Genomic DNA, 22,192 nt, shown 5'->3' with positions numbered 1-22,192 from the left:
AAATCCTGCTGGGAGCACTTATTAATAGTGCATATATGTGAAATGCCATCATGAAACAAACATAACCTCGAAAACAGTTCAGTTGTGTGTTCTGAGACTTGAGACTGAGGCACAGTGGGTGACTGCTGAGCACATCTTCCTCAGAGTTCTGGTTATTTATTTATTTAAGCGACTGTATTTTTTTTATTGAAATATTTGAATTTTATTACATTCGGTAAGTGTTCATTGAACTTTATCCCTCCCCCGCTCATGCCATTCACATTCCGGTCCTGTGGGAGACACCGAACAGAAATGTACTGAGGTGAGCAGAGTGGAATCTTGGGTTACGAACGACTTTTTGAAGAAGAGAATTCAGGATACGTATAAAAATTTTCGGACAAAACTTACCGTATTAACGGTATTATTTTAGTTTTTTACATCGCAGGGCACATATAAACAAACAATCATTTGCACTCACATACACACCTACGGGCAATTTAGAGTCTTCAATCAACCTACCACGCATGTTTTTGGGGATGTGGGAGGAAACTGGAGTACCCAGAGAAAACCCACGTAGGCCCGCGGAGTACATGCAAACTGCACACAGACGAGGCCAGGATTTGAACCCTCAGAATTGTGAGGCAGATTTGCTAACCGGTCGGCCGGCGTGCCGCCCCTTGAGAAACACCAATGAGTAAAAATGTAAAATGTATGCATGGTGGCCAGCTCATCTGAGGTTCTTTCCAGTGTTTTCCAACTGATTTTGGATCCTACAAGCTTTAATTAGATGAACATTTATGTTATTTTGAATAAATACTGGGTAAATACTGCATATGTTAATACACTAATTGTTCCATTCCAAGGCTTGTTTGAGCAAAAAGCACCATTTAACGTCATTTCGATGTGTTTGAGGGTATGTGCTTCAATTTAGTAATTATAACGCAATAGATGGTAAATCTTGTTCATCTCCTATCAGCAATTCTTTTTCTAAACCAAAAGCCAATCAGATCCCATATTAGAACAATAACACCTTGATAAGCTGAAAAATTAAAAAACATACAAAAATAATACCTGAAAAAATTGGACAGAAAACTCTTGCTCCAGGGTAAGTGGTGTGACATGAAAATTCCCAAGCAGCAGACGGACTGCAGCATTCACTATTTGGCCTGCCATATTGTACGTCACCAAATATATAACCTGAGAAAACAAAAAAAAGAAATGTTTAAACTGGAGAAGTTGTCAAAGTCAAAACGTTGTGTGATGCTCACCTTCAACACAACATTTGCGCACACATTTGAATTAATGAGATATGGCCTCCTATTTTTCTCTCCATCGATCCTGACTTCATTTTGGGTGCCATCTAAAGACTGCAATATGACTGAAGCCATCTTCATAGGAACAAGCTGGGAATCACACATACGAAGGTCAATCATGTATTGTCCTTTTTTTAAAACAGGCTTAAGTATCAGTGTATTATTTCAAAGTACCAATGATCTGTGAAGCTGTACCATCTTTTCCTTAAGAGCTCCTTTTGACTTAGCCTGTAAATACCATCTTTTCTTCTGCCTCGTTACTGTGTCAATGTTCTATATATAAATGATACTGACACAGAACGGGGTGACAAAGTCCTCCTGCAAATATTCTACCTCCGGAGGTAGTATTTGAGCTGTAACAGAGGCCGAATGGTCCCTGTGTGTAAACAGCCCATCTCACTGGTGGAGACGTCGCTGCAACTGCCGAGACTGATCGGTCGCCTGGGAGACCAAAATACTGCTTGCGCTCTCACCCTGACGATGCCTCAGAGACATTTCCAAACAAGTTGACAACCAATCACCTGCAAGTCGCTGATATAGTATCTCGGCAGCCAGCACCCTCTTTTAAAGACCCCCAAAATGTAAACCAATATTTTGTTTCTAAATATATTCAATGTTTGAAGATAAGTGCTGAAAGCCTGTGCAAAGACTAAGAACAATATAGTACTGAATTGTTGAGCTATGGCTTAAAAATTCGGCAGAATTGCAACTTCCTTGTTCATAAACGAAGTTCTACCAGTAAAGTGCGCAGTTGACGAATACATCTTCCATGGAGTGTACTGTGTTTTTGGCGTTATTTGGGCAACGTGTCTTGCGTCTGCCACCGGCGAACCGAGCCCATCGAAAGCCAGACAGCAGTTAGAGAAGTTGCCGGCGCAGCGTTACGGGTTGCCATTAGCCTCACAGTTGCCTGCCGCACATATCGGGGGCTCCCGGCACCCCATTTTCCACATCTTTGTTCATACATAAACTGCACTCTGTTCGACCAGTATAGCGTGCAGCTGGCCATGAAACTCGCCCACAAATACATCTTCCCTGAAGTTTCATGTGTTTTCTGTTATTTGGGTGACGTGTCTTGCATCTGACACGTTGTGCTACGAGGCAGAGGTGCCGGACGTGCGTGTCTTTGATTGACAGGGTGAGTCGGGGTTTTTAGATGCTCTCAGTGCCACACCAACAGCATCTGGAATCTGAAAGAATGTCTCAATTCTTGACTATTTTGAACCATGATTTCATAGAATGCAATTTTTTTCATTGTCTGGCTTGTTATATTGCGGTTCATTTGTTATTGCGGATTCAGTGCATTGCAGATTTTGTTTGAAGGTCAGTGTGGTCCAGTTAGTCACCTGCACATCTCTGATACAGTCACCTTTATAGACTAATTGAGGTAAATGTGGCAGCAATAACTCACATACGGTGCTGAGAAAAAGTATTGCCCCCCTTCTCAAATTGTTATATTTGTGCATACTTTCCACACTTTATGATCGAAAAATGTAAATATCTGACAAATATAACTAAAGTGAACTTGAAATGCTGTTTTTAAATGGTGATTTCTTAGGGGGGGAGGGGGGAAAGTTACACGGCCCTGTGTGAAAAAGTAATTACCTGCCTTGTTAAATCATGAATTGTGGCTAATCACAATTAGCCCCATATTGACAGAAAAAAATGAATTGTTGACATTTTAGCAGATTTATTAAAACTGAAAAACTGAAATATCACAGGGCCAAAAGTATTCAGACCCTTTCCTGTGACACTAATATCTTTAACTTGGGTGCTGTCCATTTCTTCTGATCATCCTTGAGATGGTTCTCCACCTTCATTGGAGTCCATCTATGTTTGATTATACTGATTGGACTTGATGTGGAAAGCCACACACCTGTCTAAATAAGACCTTACAGCTCACAGTGCATGTCAGAGCAAATGAGAATCATGAGGTCAAAGGAACTGCCTGAAGAGCACAGAGACAGAATTGTGGCAAGGCACAGATCTGGCCAAGGTTACGAAAAAAATTCTACTGCACTTAAGGTTCCGAAGAGCACAGTGGCCTCCATCATCCTTAAATGGAAGACGTTTGGGACGACCAGAACCCTTCCAGGAGCTGGAATTTTGCTTAAAAAACAAAGGATGAAGGATAATGAAGGATGTTTGGTTTTTTTACACAAAAAAAAAGCTACGCACTCCAAATATAGCAACATTTTTACCAATTTGCTCTCACACTTTTGCTGTGTCATTTTTCATTAGAACACAAAATGGGCATACTCACAGTGGCATCTTCATCCTTCCCCTGTAACAACAAAATAAAAAATAAGGAATGAAATAATGACATTCTCTCATTCGCTTGCACGCACACGCAGTCACGCACACACCAGCAAGCTGGAAACTGCAGCCACAGGATGTAGTGCTGGAAGGTCAACATATCCAGTAACCCAAAAAGGGACACTAATGTATGAAACTATTATTAACTCAGTGCAATACAATAACTGACAAGCACACTATAGCAATGACACTCACAGCATAGAGCATGACGTTCGTGTAGGTATCTAGGCTGAGGGCTTGTAGAGAGCCGCAGTCCTCTTTCAGAACTACACGCCGGGAACAACGACTTCTCCTGTCCACTAGGAACGCTGCGGGAAAAAAAAGGACACTGGAATTTAGTTACACTGACAGACAAATATCTCTCTGTCAAAATAATCCATCCATCCATCCATCTTCTTTCACTTGTCCGGGGTCGGGTCGTGGTGGCAGCAGTTTAAGACTTCCCTCTCCTTCCTCGCTCCCTCACTTCGTCCAGCTCTTCTGGGGGGCATCCCGAGACAGTCCCAGGCCAGCCGGGAGACATAGAGACCCTTTCCAAAACATTTGACCATCATGGAAAAGTTTATTCCAGCTCATAAAAACCACGAAATCAGGAATCAAAAAATTTGAATGCTGTGAAGAAATCAGTTATGGAAGCCCAGATTTCCTTGATGCTTGCTGTCAGTTGTTCTTTGTTTTTGGGTCTGGTGCCCCTCATTTTCCTCTTGATAATACCCCAAAGATTCTCAATGGGGTTTAGATCCGGCAAGTTGGCTGGCCAGTCAAGTATTGTGATGGCATGGGCATCAAACCAGGTTTTGGTGCTTCTGGCGGGATGGGCAGGGGCCAGTTCCTGCTGGAAGATGAAATCTGCATCTCCATACAGATCCTCAGCATAGTCAACCAAACTGAAGCAACTTAATGAAACCTGTGCGGGTGCTTTGAGTTTTGTAGATGATTAGTGTGTGACATTCACTTTAAAACATTTATGGCCTGCAAAATTTGGGCTGATTTCTTCACAGTATTCAAAATCTTTTCATGGATTTTATGCGGTAGAAGCCCAAAATTATGTAAAAATAAACAAATAAATACTTGAAATTCTTTAAATTGTGGGCCCTGAATCTTTGATCTATCAAAGTTGAAATTTTTGAATGGAATTATGGAAATAAATAAACTTTTCCATGATATTCCAATTTTTTGGAAAGGGTCTGTACTCTCTCCAGCGTGTCCTTGGTCATCCCAGGGGCTTTCTCCCAGGGGCACAAGCCCAGAACACCTCACTAAGCGGCTCGTGCTAAACCTGAGAAATGAGCCTGCACATGGACAAATAGCAAATGCAGAACAATATGCATTTCACTGTGTAACACCAATCAGTAGACGAGGCACCACCACCCCCTAGTGGTTTAGCTCCCCCATTCATCGCAACATAGCCATCCCAATGTGTATTATCCGGACCCTCAAGTTGCCACACAAGCACCTCCAACAGACATTTCCCAATTGACCCAAGCAATCTAAGACAACATAGCTATAAACGGAATCCCAGTGCCAATGCTCAGTTTTCCAATCACCTACATTGAATGGAAGGCCTCATTCACTTCACTTGTAGACTGCAAAGGCATTTCACCTGCTGATAAAATTAATTTGCTAAAAAGGAACCGCGCAGGCTGAGCACAAACATGTCTTGAGGGCACATTTTATTGCACTGATGGAGAGGCATATAAAGATCGATAGCAAAGGCTTTACCAACGTTAACATCCAAAGAGATTTTAGAGACAAACTGAGAAAATGGCCCAAGATAAACTCAAAGGATGCAGAAGGGGTTATTCACATGTATAACTTCAAAATGGCACCGTGATGCAATTTCACACATTTTATGCCACAAAAAAATATGTTGGCGAGTTGGGATTGTTATACGAGTTGTATGTGTGCGTGCATTTGTGTGCGCGGGTTCAATGGGACCATTCTGACAAAACGTGTTTTTTATGTTACTAAGTTTTACTTCCCCAAAATACAAAGTATGTGTGTGCAGATATGAATGTATTACGTGTCTGTGTGGCTGTGAAATTCAACATTTCTGCTTTAAGTGTTATTATTTGAAATCCTGCACTTCAATTGGTCGAGAGATCAGCGTTCATGAACTTCATGCAGCGTGTATTCGTGTGTGCTTGTGCATGGATCAAAGGAGGGTCTGCCCCAAATTCAAAAATTGTTGTTGTTATTGATGTTTGAATTTCTACTCTGATTGGTTGGTTTGAATTTATCTCCCTCTTATCGGTTGAGGGCCTTTAGGTCCACTAAAAGCTCATCAGTTTGGTGAGCTCACTTTCACACCAGCAGCCATGCCTGAGACTGCATTCAGCCTTTTTTTTTTTTTTTTTTTTTTCCCAACAAGGTCATTTTGAACCAACCTGCAAGGCCGCAGGTCAGTCACTGGTTCAAGTATATCTGTCATACTGGTTCAAGTATATCTGACATATGTTATGACGTTGACTTTTTTAAGGCTGTAATTACCTCATGCAAAATGTTCTGCTTCATATACAGTGGGTACGGAAAGAATTCAGACCCCCTTAAATGTTTCATTTAGCAACCATTTGCTAAAATCATTTAAGTTAATTTTTCCTACATTAATGTACACACAGCACCCCATATTGACAGAAAAAAACAAACAATTGTTGACATTTTTGAAGCAGGTCCTGCTTGAAGACTAAATCTGCATCTCCATACAGATCCTCAGCAGAATGAATCATGAAGTCCTCTAAAACATTCTGGTAGACTGCTGCTGGGACCTTGGATTTAAGAAAGCAGAGTTTACCAACACCTGCACAGGACATTGCACCCCAAATCATGACTGACTGTGGATATTTCACACTGGACCTCAAGCAGCTTGGGTTCTGTTCTTCACCCGTCTTCCTCCAAACCCTTGGACCTTGATTCCCGAATGAAAGGCACATTTTACTTTAATCGGGAAAGAGGACCTCGGACCACTGGCCAACAGTCCAGTCTTTCTTCTCCTTGGCCCAGTTGAGACACTTTCTACATTGGCTCAGGCTCAGAAGTGGCACATTGAACCTCAAGCAGCTTGGGTTCTGTTCTTCACCTGTCTTCCACCAAATCCTTGGACCTTGATTCCCGAATGAAAGGCAGACTTTACTTTCATCGGAAAAGAGGACCTTGGACCACTGGCCAACAGTCCAGAAGCTTCCTACGTTGGCACAAGCTCAGAAGTGGCTTGACCCGAGGAACCCGACAGTTGTAGCCCATCTCCCGGATGCGTCTGATTGTGGTGGTTTTTGAAGCTGTGACTCCCGCCTCATTCCTCTCTTTCTGTATCTCTGCTAGATTTTTTAATCTTCTCGGATTGATAATCCGCTGAAGCCCCAGGTCATCTCTTTTGCTGGTGCATCCTCTCCTGCCATATTCTGTCCTTCTACTGGACTTTCCATTGATATGGTTGGACACAGCATTCTGTGAACAGCTATGAACTTTTGTCCCTTACCCCTCCTATGGAGGGTATCAATAATATCTTCTGGCTAGTTGTCAAGTCTACAGTCTTCCCCATATTGAACCCAACTGAGACAATTGAACCAAACTGAAGCAATTTAATGACACCTGGGGAAACCTGTGCAGGTGCTTTGAGTTTAGTAGAATATTAGTGTGTGACACTCCATTTAAAACATTTATGGCCTGCAAAATTTGGGCTGATTTCTTCACAGTATTCTATTTTTTTGAATTCCTGATTTCAGAATGATTATCATCTTTATTTGCCAAATATGTCAAAAACACACAAGGAATTTGTCTCTGGTAGTTGGAGCCGCTCTAGCACCACAGTCAATTGACAGAGAATATGTTTGAGACATAAAGAAAAAAAAACTGTCACTGAGCAATAAAAGGTTGCCAGTAATGAGGTAAAGCTCGTAGAGTTTTTATTTTTTTGGACAATTGTGCAAAAAGATGCAGAGTCCCCGAGCAATTAGAGCAGTTTGAAATGACTAATAGAACAATAGTCCGGTGCAATGATCATTGTGCAAAGGAATGCCTCCTGAAGTCCACAACCATCTCTACAGTCTTGAGGGTGTTCAGCTCCAGGTTGTGTCGGCCGCACCACAGCTCCAGCCGCTCCACTTCCTGTCGATACGCAGACTCGTCCCCGTCTTTGTTCGTGTCCAGAGAGAAGAGCAGCTGAGAGAGGACACACTTTGGGGCGCCCCTGTGCTGGTGTTGCCTGTAGATGAGGTGGCCTCCCCCAGCCTCACCTGCTGTGTCCTGCCCGTGAGAAAGCTGTAAATCCACTGGCAGATGGCAGGCGAGACGCTGAGCTGGAGACGCTTGGAGAAGAGGAGTTTGGGGATGATGGTGTTGAACGCAGAGCTGAAGTCAACGAACAGTATCCTCGTATAGGTCCCCGCGCCGTCGAGGTGTTCTTGGATGAAGTGCAGTCCCATGTTGACTGCATCATCCGCAGAGCTGACCTCAAAGGACTTCATGACCACAGATGTCAGGGCGACAGGCCTGTAGTCATTCAAACCCGATACTGCAGGTTTCTTGGGGACTGGGATGATGGTGGAGCGTTTGAAAGAGGATTGTACTTCGCACAGTTCCAGAGATCTATTGAAGATCTGTGTGAAGACTGGAGCGAGCTGGTCCGTGCAGACTTTGAGGCAGGATGGGGACACAAGGTCTGGGCCTGCCGCTTTGTTAATCTTTTGTTGTTTGAAGATACATCTCCCATCCTGTTTGTGGATGGTCAACGCAGAAGTCAGAGGTGTGATGGTGGTCGGTGGTGCGGCTGGGTGGGTGTGGGTTGTGAAAGTGTCCTTTTCAAATCTGCAGTAGAAGGGGTTCAAGTCGTCAGCTAGTCTTTTATTGTTTTCAGCTTGGAGGATAGGTCGCTTGTAATTGGTTAGCGATTGTAATGCATGCCAGACTGATTTAGAGTCGTTAGCGGTAAACAGTTTTTCTAACTTTACTGCATAGATTCTCTTTGCAATGTTAATTTCTTTAGTCAGCTGCTTTCTAGCGCGATTATACAGGGCCCTATTCCCACTTCGATACTTTAGCCTGCCAAAGTTGCTTAAGTTTGGCAGTGAACCACGGTTTGTTGTTATGGAACGTGCGAAATGACTTTGTTGGTACACACACTTCTTCACAGAAACTGTTACAGGATGTGACAGTGTCCGTATATTCATCCAGCCTGCCAGCTGAATTTTCAAAGAGACTCTAGTCTGTGCAGTCTAGACAGCTTTGAAGTTCTATCTTTGCTTCGGTGGTCCACTTTTTCCCTGTTTTCACCGTGCATTTAAGTTCTTGCCTATATGTATCTTTATTTGGCCAAGTATGTCCAAAAAACACACAAGGAATTTATCTCCGGTATTTGGAGCCGCTCTTGCACGACAACAGACAGTCTCGGTCTTGTGTACTTAATTGCTCAAAAAATTACACTTACAATAAATAATGTATCTTTGTTCATCTATTTATGCCAGTGAGACATAGTGACAGACAGAACAAATGAATGGTTTTCTATTCAATGCCAGGACGTACATACAGAAATTAATGTGAAACATTTTGTGACATCTTTGTTTGTTGGTGTGCCGTGAGATTTTCCGATTGTAAAATATGTTCCTTGGCTCCATAAAGTTTGGAAATCACTGCTCTAGTCCACAAATCCATCAAAGTCCTCATCTTCTGTATCCGAAATGAACAGCTGGGCAAGTTCTCTATCAAACACGCCAGGTTCCCTCTCGTCATTGTCGGAGTCAGTCTCGTTGCCGTTCGGCAATAATGCCGGCTTTTACGAAAGCTCGAACAACAGTGCAAGCAGACACGTTAGCCCAAGCATCCAGAATCCATTCACAAATTGTGGCATAACTCGCCCGGCGCTGCCTCCTAGTCTTAGTAAAGCTGTGTTCGCCATCTGTCATCCATCCCTCCCACGCCGCTCGCAACTTCACTTTGAACGCCCTGTTTACACCGATGTCCAGCGGTTGGAGTTTCTTCGTCAAGCCTCCCGGAATGATGGAAAGCTTTGAGTTATTGCACTCAGTTGAATCGTGACTTTAGAGACGCTTCTCCCGGCTGTTCTTTGAACATTAATCCATTGCTCGAATTGGTCTTCCAACTCGGGCCACCTTGCCTTGGTTCCGCGGAAACTCAGCTTCGTCTTCTTGGCGAAGCTCGTTTTCCTGCTTCCGCTACTTGCGAACCATGAATTAATTGATCTTGAATTCTCTTGCAGCTGCTCGATTCCCATGTTCCTCCCCGTAACTGATAGCTTGCAGTTTAAACTGTGCTTCGTAGGTGCCATTTTCGGGGGTCCTTAGCCAAACCGATGTTGTTTTGCGCAATGCACATACCGGCGCTATATACCTACAGGGCCGTGACTTTAGCGTCCTGTCACACGCAGCCTTTAACGTCCGCATGCTGTCCTCAGTCACGTCCACCTTTCGTCTATACAAGCAGCGTGCCGGCAGGAAATGCTCCCAGTCAGTCAAGCGGAGCGCTCATCACACAACAACATTTACAGATTTGGGAACTCTGTGCACACATAAGGCGTGCCGCATTATAAGGCGCCCCGTCCATTTTGGAGAAAATTTAAGACTTTTAAGTGCGCCTTATGGTCGTGAAAATAATGCAATTATAATGAAAATAATAACCGTAATTTGTCGTGTATAATGCGCACCCATGTATAATACGCACCTCCAAAGTTGACCTCAAAATTCTGGAAAACCCTTCTACCTATGTATAATGCATTTTTACAATGCATGATTTTGCTTCTACCCATATGCTCAAAACATGAAGGATTATCTGTATTTTGCTAGTTTTTTCAAAGAATTATACTGAAGTTAAGCACTTTATTTGAACAGTTAATTCTTTTGATTTACTTGCAATTATTTTGAAATTCACACCCCTACTTTTATTTAGTAAATGAGAAAACACACAGCTGTGCTCATATGTTTGATTACCCTGGCAGAATTTGTAAGATGGGTACAATTCTTTAAAGAAAACATGAAGGGCCAGGCGAAACACATTTAATTTTATTTTAATGGGATTCAAATTAAACTGTCAAGCATTTCAGAAAAGCATGATCATTAAACAAAACAATCAAATAAATTAATGATGGTTATTGTTCAGTCATCAGTTGTATTTTAAAAAAACAATATTTCACAAAGTCTGCCAGGGTATGTAATCTTAGGAGCACAACTGTACATATATGCAATCATACGTACCCCTGTCATATTGGAATGAAAGTGTAGGCTACACCTTTTTCACAACCTCTAGGTGGCGGTGGTATATTAGAATGAAAGTGTGCACCTTTCTCATTACCTCTCGGTGGCATATTGGAATGAAAGTGTACAGCTTTTTCAAAACCTTTAGATGGCGGTATATATTACAAAATCTGAAGGTTTTTTCCATTTCCCCCTATACCTATGTATAATGCGCACAATTGACTTTTGGCAATTTTTGGGAGGGAAAACAATTTGCATTATACACGAGAAATTACCATACCTTTCAGAATTATTATTAAATATGCCATACTCAGTTTTGGACAAACTAGTTGTAAAAAAATAGTGAACTAAGCCATAAATTATTCTACATTACATGCAGGTTCACTCCACTAAAGATGCCCACCAGAGAAATGTAGCAAGCTAAACTATAATAGAACGGCAAAAGTAGCTGAACTACAGTAAATGTACTTTAGTTGGGTGCAGCATCTTTAAAATAAAACTAATTCTATTTATATTCTTAACTGCACCAGTGGAGCGTATCTAAAATCATTAGATAGTCATGTTTTTTTTTTTTACTACCACAGTAATATCAATATCTTTCAATTATGCAGTGAAAGCACTGCCATCATTTTTTAGTTATCGAATATCAAATTAAATATTTAAATACAACACAACAATTTGGTTTTGTAGAGGGAAAAACCTGCACAAATATTTCTAATTAACAAAGTTCTACCTTTCAGCTTCATCTGTCTTCTCATTTTTCCTACTTCTCCATCTCTAAATACCTTCACACTTCATACACACACACGTGCACACGCACACCCACACACACGCACGCACGGACGCACACACACACACACACACACAGACACAAAGTTTTGTTTTATTGGTGTCAAAAACATGTTGCTAGTGCTATATAAGCTGTTGATGTTTGCTGAGTTGTGATGACGAGCTGAACTGGTGATTCACAAGAATTCATCCACAGGTGAGTCTTATCATCAATATTCCGAAATTAGTTTTTTTCACCACTGTGAAATGGATAAAAAGGCAACGTTTTAAAGTGGATGCACTCATTCATGTTGAGCACTGGGCCGTGTAGTGTTCACATTTAATCTGAATGGGCCCAACCCTCACCAACATTCCCACTTCGCTCTACTTTTTGTGCACTTTGAAAAATAACATTCACACTTGATCAAACAAATAGCACTACCGGAACTATTTTAACCAAACCAATCCTGTCAAGTATGTTCATACAAGTGTGAGTGTGAATAGTATTAACTACCTGCAGGACTCTGGTCAACGCATTGGAAAGAAACACTGGTAGCTGGCAGGCAAAAGATTCCTCTTTTTCCATTGACTTGAGCGGACATCATTGCATCTCCATACTGAAAGAAAGAAACCAACAATTTGCTAATCAAACATAGATTATCCTAAATAATATTGGGCCCCATTCACTAATAAATAGAACTATACTACTGTAGTACTATAGAAATGTTCTCACCCTGCGAACAAGGTGAGCGTACACGCAACAGCACCGTCTTCACACCACCTTGCGGATGTTAATGAATCAGAATGCATTCTATATGATGGGCTTGTGACTGCGAGTTGCAATCTGCATAAACTGCACCCCTAATCCCCTATCCGGACATCCGTCAAGTGCATCTCAGCCAATGAGGGAAGTTTATGTCACAAGAGACGGCTGATCCAAAACTTTAATCACTTTCTTAATCTTTATCCTATCTTTAAAAATTTGTTATTATCGAAAAGCTTTCTAAACATAGAAGCTGACCACATATCGCCTTATGTTAATCATTTTGAATTAATTCCAAAGTTAAATCAGGGAATGTGGCACAAAACATACATATACAAAAACAATTTAAGAGCAGAGGAGCACCAAACACAGCATACGCTGTTAAAATACATGATCATCAATAAATATAACACAGCAAATAAGCATTTGTAGCTCAAAAAAATGTATGACATTAGCATTGGAAGCAAAAGAAAAAATACGAGCCATATACGCCGAACGGAGTACGTCACAATTCAACCACGCCAGTGGCAGTGTGTGTGTAAATAGATCAATTCATATCACATTTGTGCATCCAGAATCACAGAAAAATATATAACTCATATCACAGGGATTAGAAAGAATACTGAAGCCTGGCAAAAACTAGGAAATGCGAGCGGTCTGATCACACTTTCTGCTCGTTGAGTGACGTCAGACTGCACACAAGAGAGCTGTAGCGAGGACACACAAATACACAAATACACATGCACATTGATAAGTTAACACGCAGCCATGTGCGCTCTCACTACGTAGAGCACTATGTGACAACAGATAGCATTGCCATCATGCATAGCCTGTAAATTTTATCACATTCAACATGGCTGCCAAATGTCAATGCATTGCCTTGGATGGAATGTCGCCAATATCAAAATGACCACCACGTAGCCACAGGAGGAACGTCTGTTGGTTGCATCTAGTCATATTTTACGACCCCAATTCCAATGAAGTTGTGACGTTGTGTTAAACACAAACATTCAATAAAGGTTTGGGAACTGAGGACACTAATTGTTGAAGGTTTGTCGGTGGAATTCTTTCCCATTCTTGCTCGATGTACAGCTTCAGCTGTTCAACAGTCCGGGGTCTCCGTTGTCGTATTTTACGCTTTGCTTGGATGGCAGCATATGTTTCTCCAAAACCTGTATGTACCTTTCAGCATTAATGGTGCCTTCACAGTTGTGTAAGTTAGCCATGCCATTGGCACTAACACAGCCCCATACCATCACAGATGCTGGCTTTTGAACTTTGCCTCCATAACAGTCCGGATGGTTCTTTTCCTCTTTGGCCCGGAGGACACGACGTCCACAATTTCCAAAAACAATTTGAAATGTGGAGTTGTCGGACCACAGAACACTTTTCCACTTTGCATCAGTCCATCTTAGATGAGCTTGAGAAGCCAGCGGCGTTTCTGGGTGTTGTTGATAAATGGCTTTTACTTTACAAAGTACAGTTTCAAGTTGCACTTACGGATGTAGCGCCGAACTGTATTTACTGACATTGGTTTTCTGAAGTGTTCCTGAGCCCATGTGGCGATATCCTTTACACATTGATGTCGGTTTTTGATGCAGTGCCGCTTGAGGGATCGAAGGTCACGAGCATTCAATGTTGGTTTTCGGCCTTGCCCCTTACATGCTGTGATTTCTCCAGATTCTCTGAACCTTTTGATGATATTATGAACCGTAGATGATGAAATCCTTAAATTCCTTGCAATTGTACGTTGAGGAACAACTCAAACTGTTAAACTGTTCGACTATTTTCTCACGCACTTGTTCACAAAGACGTGAACCTGGCCCCAATTCAGGGAAGCTCCTTTTATAGCCAATCATGGCACCCACCTGTTCCCAATTAGCCTGTTCAACTGTGGGATGTTCCAAACAGGTGTTTGATGAGCATTCCTCAACTTTTTGCCACCTATCCCAGATTTTTTGGAACGTGTTGCAGCCATAAAATTCTAAGTTAATGATTATTTGCTAAAAACAATAAAGTTTATCAGTTTGAACATTAAATATCGTGTCTTTGTAGTGTATTCAATTCTGTTTTTAGTTATGTTTAAGACAACGTCCCAACTTCATTGGAATAGGGGTTGTATATCTGAGACCCGGAAATACGTGCATCCCAGTCTCTGCCTGTATTGCGCCACAGTGCCATTAAACAACAGTTGCTAATTCTGGAACTAAAACTTTGTCAGCGCCGGTTTACGTGACAACTGGAAACAATTTTTGGACAGATGTACTGTCCAGACGGTCCGTTACTTCCGAGAGCCGTAAAATCAGGGTCCGTTAAATGGAGGTGCCACTGTATCAACATATTGATGAATCGCAGATTTGTAAGTCAAACCTGCGTACACACAATTTAAGCACAAATCTGTCCGTACGCACAGTTAGTGAATGAGGCCCATTGTGTCTAAAAGTCAAGACAGAAAATACAAAACTCTCACTTCTTTAAACATACTTGCCTGATAAAATTTGTGGAGCACAGCAGGAGTACGTGTAGACATGTCATTATTCTCCGGTGAACTGAAAGCAAACCTATTAAACTGTTTGAAGAGCGAGTCAAAGTTTCTGGCCAGTGGCAGAGTAGGGGCCGCAAAATAAAATCCATCAACACCTAAAACAAATAACTAGATTAGCAATCTAGACAAATTTGGACATGAAGCAAATTACATGAAGTAATTGTACATACAATCCCCTCCAAAGGTGAGGCCAATTCCTTTATTTTTTTTTATGTGGGCTATTTAAAATCAAAAGATGAATACAGGTGTAGCGGACACGCCATGAAAAGATGACACCCAGCACCCCAGTCTCCGGCGAGACCGCAGATATGCTTGTTTCATGTGAGCAAAAGCATTAGAACATGTGACTGACAGAAGTGTTTTATTGCCCCAGATGTGTATACTAGATGGAACCAACATTAAAACCAGAGTGCTGTCTGTGGGTGGGGGAAAAAAAACAATTGTGAAGCTCAGAGATGGCGGCAAAAATAATATAACAGACCCATTGCACAAATATTGGCTATTGAATGAATGGAATATCATCTGATTGTGTTTGTTTCTCGACAATGCCTTTTGCCTCACATCTTCAGGATACCTCTCCCTTATCTGATTGGCTGGTTGTGCACTAAACCCAGCCTATTGCTAATTTGTTTTTTATATATATATTTTTTTAACTCTTTTTGCCTTGAGTTTGGGCTCAAAGCTCTGTTGTTCACGACAGTAGTCATAAATCTGTTTCAACGACTTCATCCATTGTTCTGTTACAAATAATCTTCTAAATTGTGCAGAGCCAGATGTAAATACCTGGAAATAAAAAATCACAAATGCTGATCTCTTATCTCATATTCAAGGTTGATGCCAAACACAAATGTGTTCAGGTTTACAGCACAAATAAAGGAACTGGCCTCACGTTTTGAAAGACTTTTGAGGGGAGGTTAGTTTTGACGATTCATATAAGATTAAAAAAAGGTGTAGATTGATGTGTATTAATATCCATCCATCAATCCATTTTCTATTGTAGGAATCTGGAGCCTAGCCCAGCTTAATTCCGGCATAAGACGGGATCCACCCTTAACTAGGTCGCAGTCAGTCACCGGTCGATTACAGGGCGCATACAGTCATCCAAATTCACATTCATACCTCTTGGAAATTTAGAGTGTCCACTTAACCTTGTATGCATGTTTTGTGAATTTGGGAGGAAACCAGTTATCCGCAGTGAGTGGTCGAGCTCAGATACAAACCCAAAACCTTTTACTTTCAGCGAGATGTGTTAGCCACATTCCCCACTGTGCTGTCTATAGTCAGTGTGTTTATGCAATGTGAACGCTGTGTTTTTAAGGTTGAAGACCTACAAATGTCGAAATCATTTCTAATCAAAACAAAGACGATTTCGACTTACGATAATGTGACTGAATGCATAAACTGTGATGACGAATCTCCTTCTGGACAAAGGACTGCAGCTCTGAGTAGCCCTCTACAGTATACTGCAAACCATATGATGCTGCAGCATGGCTGCACAACTCCTTGTTGCCACTGTAAGAAGAACAATTAAAAAAGAAAAAAGAAAAAAAACACAAGCTGCTGTGTATTCATCCTCTAATAATGTATCATGACATAGCCAGTTTTCTGTTTTGTTTTCAATGAATGGTCTGCAACATTTCTGGGTCTCAATGAGGAATGCAGATCAAATGTTGTGAATAGACTGGAGCTCTTGCGTGCAAGCACATGGTAACATAAAATCATTTTTGAGTGGGAAAAGCAACAGTTTGAAATGGTGGAAAAAAACTAGCAACCCACAATTAGCAATACATTCAGTCTCACCCGCACCACCACAAACGTGTGCGGACACTTGCCTGACGGTGACCATTGAGCAGCCAGTGAACAGGGCGATCTCCTGACTGCACTCTCTGTCGCAGCAGCAATTGATGTCACAGACACCTTTGTGCTCATCACAGGAACATACACTGCCAACTAGCACACAGAAATACTGTATAAGGGTCATATTCATATAATTTTCATCAATTCTGGTAAAGACACTTGGGGAAGAAAACAAAAATCTAATTTAGCAATTCTTTTATGCCGCCTTCGTTTGACAGTAAATGTCTTTTTATAACAGTAACGACAAACTTGCATACCGCTAAAGACATAAACGGCTTCATAAAAATTGTGTGCGTTACACAATTTACGTTGCCCTTCAAACTTAAAATAAATAAAATTAATGAAATTGCATTCTTGATCTTAACTTCTCATTAAACACATTGCACTCATCTTTATAAAATTGCAATAATGACGACATGCAATAGTTCCGACACTTTGAAAAATTCATACATATCTCGGAAATAACCTTATAATTTGCTGTCTGCCATTATGTGAATGCAAAATGCCCGTCTCATCCTGGCACTCACAGTGCCCTCATGCTGTATTGCAACAGCATGAGTCTATCTCCTGTGACATTAACGGTAAAGACAGCTTGCGTGACAAAAAAAGGACCATTTTTACAAGAACCAAAAAATTCACTACAAAGACACTGAATTTGTTAGTTTTCATGACAAAAAAAGCATATCGGAATAACGGAAATATCATGTATATACAAAAATATAATTAGCATCTTCAGAAAAAGTTGCAAATCATGCAACTTAATTTACCGTCTTCACCATTAGGTGTCCGAAACAAAGTTTCATGATTTTTGTTAAAATTTTGAAAAATATTACTTCTGAATATATATATTTTTTTAATATTTATGATAGTTTGAAGGATAACAACTGCCAATGATTAAAATATTCAAATCAGTCAAAATAATTGATTTTCAAAAGGAAACTAATTGGGCCACAGTGGGGCAAAAAACATATTTAGTCAGCCACCGATTGTGGAAGTTCTCCCACTTAAAAAGATGAGCGAGGCCTGTAATTGTCATCATTGGTATACCTCACCTGTGAGACAAAATGAGGGGGCGGGGGTAAAAAATCCAGAAAAATCACATTTTAAAGAACTTATTAGCAAATTATGGTGGGAAATAAGCATTTGGTCAATAACAACACTTCATCTCAATACTTTATTATATAGCCTTTGTAGGTAATGACAGAGGTCAAACGTTTTCTGTAAGTCTTCACAAGGTTTTCACACTGTTTCTGGAATTTTGGCCCATTCCTCCATGCTGATCTCCTCTAGAGCAGTGATGTTTCGGGGCTGTCGCTGGGCAACGCAGACTTTCAACTCCTTCCAAGGATTTTCTATGGGGTTTAGATCTGGAGACTGGCTAGGCCACTCCAGGACCTTGAAATGCTTCTTACGAAGCCACTCCTTCGTTTCCCGGGCGATGTGTTTGGGGTCCATGTCATGCTGAAAGACCCAGCCACATTTCATCTTCAATTCCCTTGCTGATGAAAGGAGGTTTTCACTCACGATACATGGTCCCACTCATTCTTTCCTTTCCACGGATCAGTCGTCCTGGTCCCTTTGCAGAAAAGCAGCCCCAACGCATGATGACAAGTCGAGTTTTTACCGAAAAAGTTCTATTAATACAGGTAACGAGTGGAGGACAGAGGAGCCTCTTAAAGAAGTTACAGGATCTGTGAGAGCCAGAAATTGTCTGCGTTGTCTGGAGGTGCCCAAATACTTATTTTCGACCATAATTTGCTCATAAATTCTTTAATAATCAGACAATGCGAGTTTCTGTATTTTTTCTCCTTCCTCATTTTGTCTCTCATAGTGAGGTATACCTATGGTGAAAATGACAGGCCTCTCTCACCTTTACAAGTGGGAGAACTTGCACAATTGGTGGCGAGCGAAATGCTCTTTGCCGTTATTGATCAAATTATATGGAAATTACCCATAAATCTGCAATACGTGTGGAACTATACAGGGGGGCGGGGGGGGGGGGGGGGGGTGTACTTAAAAAATAAAAATAAACGCCACACCATTCATGTCTGTATTTGCTACGTATATGACTTCAGAAACGAAATTAATATTCACTTCAGGCAGTAAAAATACAATGAGACGCTCGTACTGTACGAAGCAGCGAAGCCTTAAGGACAGAGCAAGTCGTTTGAAATCAATCGTGGAGGTCTCGGTTACCGTCATCCGCGGGAGTCGGTAGACGACCGGAGACAGGCAGGGGGTCAGTATTAAATGCTTGCCGAGTTGTCGCTTCGGTGACATTGTAATTCGCGTCAACGTCAGTGGGCTTCGCCGAAGTAAACGCTGAAGTAGCCACAGAGTCCTTGTTTACGAAATACCGGTCGGGAAATGCTGTCGAACTCACGTTGTAACCTGTTACGTTTTCATTTGAGGTGACTACTACTGCAAACAATACGAACGTATACACGCAGCAGACGACAACCCAAATCACAGTAACCGAAAGCGTCATGCTTTGTTAGCCGTCGTCACTATGAAGCCCGGCGGAGGATTTTCCCGGCACTTAGTGAGATCAACCCGACAACTTCCGCTTCCGCTCCACACATATGAATCGGAATATACGACACGCCTCTTTTTGAGCTCCTTCTTCTGAGTTGACGGCTGCTTCGAGTGGAAACAGTAAGTAGAAGCTCCTGTAATAATCGGTCTCTTATCACTTCGAAAGTTTTTTTGTGTCACGCGAAATGTGCCGTATACATTGTATTGTTCGACGTGTATATGTGGTATTATTGCTGCAGTGCAAACCACCTTTTTCGTGTGCTTTATGTGAGCTACAGTGCGCCAATCACCGGGCTAAATCTCGTGAAATCAAACTGTCGGCGGAGGCGGGACCGGAAGTCGCGTCAACGCTACCGGATGTAGCCCGTTACCATAGCAGCGACAACAATAATCATGGAGGAACAGGCGCTACTTATGATTGTGCTGAAAAGAACGACAAAAAGAAAGAAAAAAAACGTCGACGATATGGTCTAGCCATTCTTCAAGGAGAGCTTGAATGTAACGTTCATGCACTTTTAATACCGCCAGCAAGCAGACAACATCGTAGCTAGCTAGCTAGTGCTAGCACTGCACGTCAATCGAATAGAAACTTGAGTCTAAAGTATAAGTGTGACGTCATTTCTGGAGCGTGATAGGAGGCCCTTCCGAGATCTCCTCAGGATGGATGTGGAAGACTTCGACTTCCTGCTCGGTAAAGTGGAGCCGCTCATCTGCAAGAAGGACACCAAAATGAGGAAGGCCATCACTGCCAGACTGCGTGCGTCAGTGACACTGAGATTTCTTGCTACTGGCAAAGAGAATAAAGAATACAAATAAAAAAATAAAAAATCATTTTAAACATGATTCTATTTCAAATACATAACTTGGTCTCTCAGCTTTCAGTACAGTGAGATAGTCATCGAGACCTGTGAAGCCCTGTAGATGTTTTGAAGGTGACATTTCGTACACACACATTTCATAATGTGAAAATGTTGCGGCTTCAAATACTACTTTACTGTTTGAACAAATGTGTGTTTGATTTACAACCGTGAACCCCGTTGTTGAAATGAGACATTTTTGAAACTTGAATATAAATCTTTGTAAATGACAGTCAATAATGTCATAATGTTTAATTGAATACACTCCAAAGACAAGATATTTAATGTTCAAACTGATAAACTTGATTGTTTTTAGCAAAAAATAATTAACTTAGAATTTTATGGCTGCAACATGTTCCAAAAAAAAAAAACTGGGACAGGTGGCAAAAAAAAATGAGAAAGTTGAGGAATGCTCATCAAACACCTGTTTGGAACATCCCACAGGTGAGCAGGCTAATTGGGAACAGGTGGGTGCATAAGGAACCATCCGGACTGTTGTGGACACAAAGTTCAAAAGCCAGCATCTGTGATGGTATGGGGCTGTGTTAGTGCCAGTGGCATGGGTAACCTACATATCTGTGAAGGCACCATTAATGCTGAAAGGTACATACAGGTTTTGGAGAAACATATGCTGCCATCCAAGCGACGTCTTTTTCATGCTTATTTCAGCAAGACAATGTCAAACCACATTCTGCACGTGTTACATCAGCGTGGCTTCGTAGTAAAAGCTTGCGGGTACTAGACTTGTCTGCCTGCAGTCCAGACCTGTCTCCCATTGAAAATGTGTGGCACATTATGAAGCGTAAAATACGACAACGGAGACAACGGACTGTTGAACAGCTGAAGCTGTACATCAAGCAAGAATGGGAAAGAATTCCACCTACAAAGCTTCAACAATTAGTGTCCTCAGTTCCCAAATGTTTATTGAATGTTGTTAAAAGAAAAGGTGATGTAACACAGTGGTAAACATGACCCTGTCCCAGCTTTTTTGGAACGTGTTGCAGCCATAAAATTCTAAGTTAATGATTATTTGCTAAAAACAAAATTTTATCAGTTTGGACATTAAATGTCTTTGTAGTGTATTCAATTAAATAGAGGTTGAACTTGATTTGCAAATCATTAAATTCTGTTTTTATTCATGTTTAACACAACGTCCCAACTTCATTGGAATTGGGGTTGTATTATCATGGAAGTTTATTGAGAATCAGAGTCGATCAGTTGATCAGTCGAACAGAACAAAGTTTCTAGAAGGGAGAGAGAAACAAAGACCAAAGACAAATCACTAATTGTAAACAGGATGAGAGAAGTAAGTCATTACATTATCTACAACAATGAAACATTAAATATGAGTGTTGGAGCGAAGGACAGGACAAGGGTCGTGAACCCGACTGTACAACTGAATTGCGGTGGAATTCACTATGTAAATTGAAGCATTGAATTGGTGTGCATTCCCCTATTGCATGAAAATATATTTGGTGCATGGCACGCATATATTAGATGGACAGAAGCCCATTTTATGCATAGTGTACTAAGTAAAGTGTGTTCTATGGAGCGCTTTATATTGCATAAACTGTAGATTTGTGTTTTTTGTCATTCTAAACGTATTGTTACAAATCTGTATCCAGTAGCTACGGTCAGCAGACATGGAAAGGTCTTCTTCCCATTTGGTGATTGGTAAGTGCATTGATTTAGTATGTTAATTTATAAACTTTTGAGAGATTTTACTTTGCAGGAGAAGCTTCACTATTTGCTTGACGAACTCCGGCAGTTCGCGGGTGCTCTGGAGTGTTGGTGTTCTTTTTTTTATTGCTGCTTTTAATTTATTGTATTGAAGAAAGTTTCTGGCTATTATTTGGAATTCTTGGAACAGTTCATTCATTCCATGTTGTTCCCATGTACTAAAATGAAGGGCTATATTATTAATTTTGAAATCTGGATTCTGACAGATTGGGGAGAGCATACATATATTTTTGAATAACTATTTATTACAGCAGAATCTTAAGGTTTGAAACCATTTGAATGTGGTCTTAAATGGAATCATTGAAAATGAATAATTT

General features: G+C 41.1%; 1 protein-coding gene and 1 long non-coding RNA gene across 4 annotated transcripts in view; one reads left to right on the top strand and one right to left on the bottom strand.

Annotated features, from left to right (window-relative positions):
* The window catches only part of LOC133485165 (tectonic-1-like), a 34,534-nt gene extending 15,239 nt beyond the window's left edge, over window positions 1-19,295 (bottom strand). For all 3 annotated transcript variants that reach the window (XM_061788574.1, XM_061788572.1, XM_061788573.1), the window contains exons 1-9: window positions 18,940-19,295; window positions 16,719-16,836; window positions 16,265-16,398; window positions 14,830-14,981; window positions 12,093-12,195; window positions 3,804-3,916; window positions 3,556-3,576; window positions 1,248-1,382; window positions 1,051-1,176 (exon numbers count right to left, since the gene is read on the bottom strand). In XM_061788574.1, coding sequence (XP_061644558.1) covers window positions 1,051-1,176; window positions 1,248-1,382; window positions 3,556-3,576; window positions 3,804-3,916; window positions 12,093-12,195; window positions 14,830-14,981; window positions 16,265-16,398; window positions 16,719-16,836; window positions 18,940-19,231 — 1,194 coding nt within the window. In that variant the 5' untranslated portion in view covers window positions 19,232-19,295. The remainder of the gene's footprint in view (window positions 1-1,050; window positions 1,177-1,247; window positions 1,383-3,555; window positions 3,577-3,803; window positions 3,917-12,092; window positions 12,196-14,829; window positions 14,982-16,264; window positions 16,399-16,718; window positions 16,837-18,939) is intronic.
* LOC133485171 (uncharacterized) lies at window positions 19,158-20,109 on the top strand. The gene is made up of 2 exons (XR_009790628.1): window positions 19,158-19,398; window positions 19,906-20,109. It is a non-coding gene; the product is annotated as an uncharacterized LOC133485171 (long non-coding RNA).
* Window positions 20,110-22,192: the final 2,083 nt, after the last annotated feature.

This window comes from Phyllopteryx taeniolatus, chromosome 10 (genome assembly GCF_024500385.1).
Source record: "Phyllopteryx taeniolatus isolate TA_2022b chromosome 10, UOR_Ptae_1.2, whole genome shotgun sequence".
NCBI lineage: Eukaryota > Metazoa > Chordata > Actinopteri > Syngnathiformes > Syngnathidae > Phyllopteryx > Phyllopteryx taeniolatus.
Note: the sequence above shows the minus strand (reverse complement) of the source record. Positions and strands in the feature narration are given on the sequence as shown.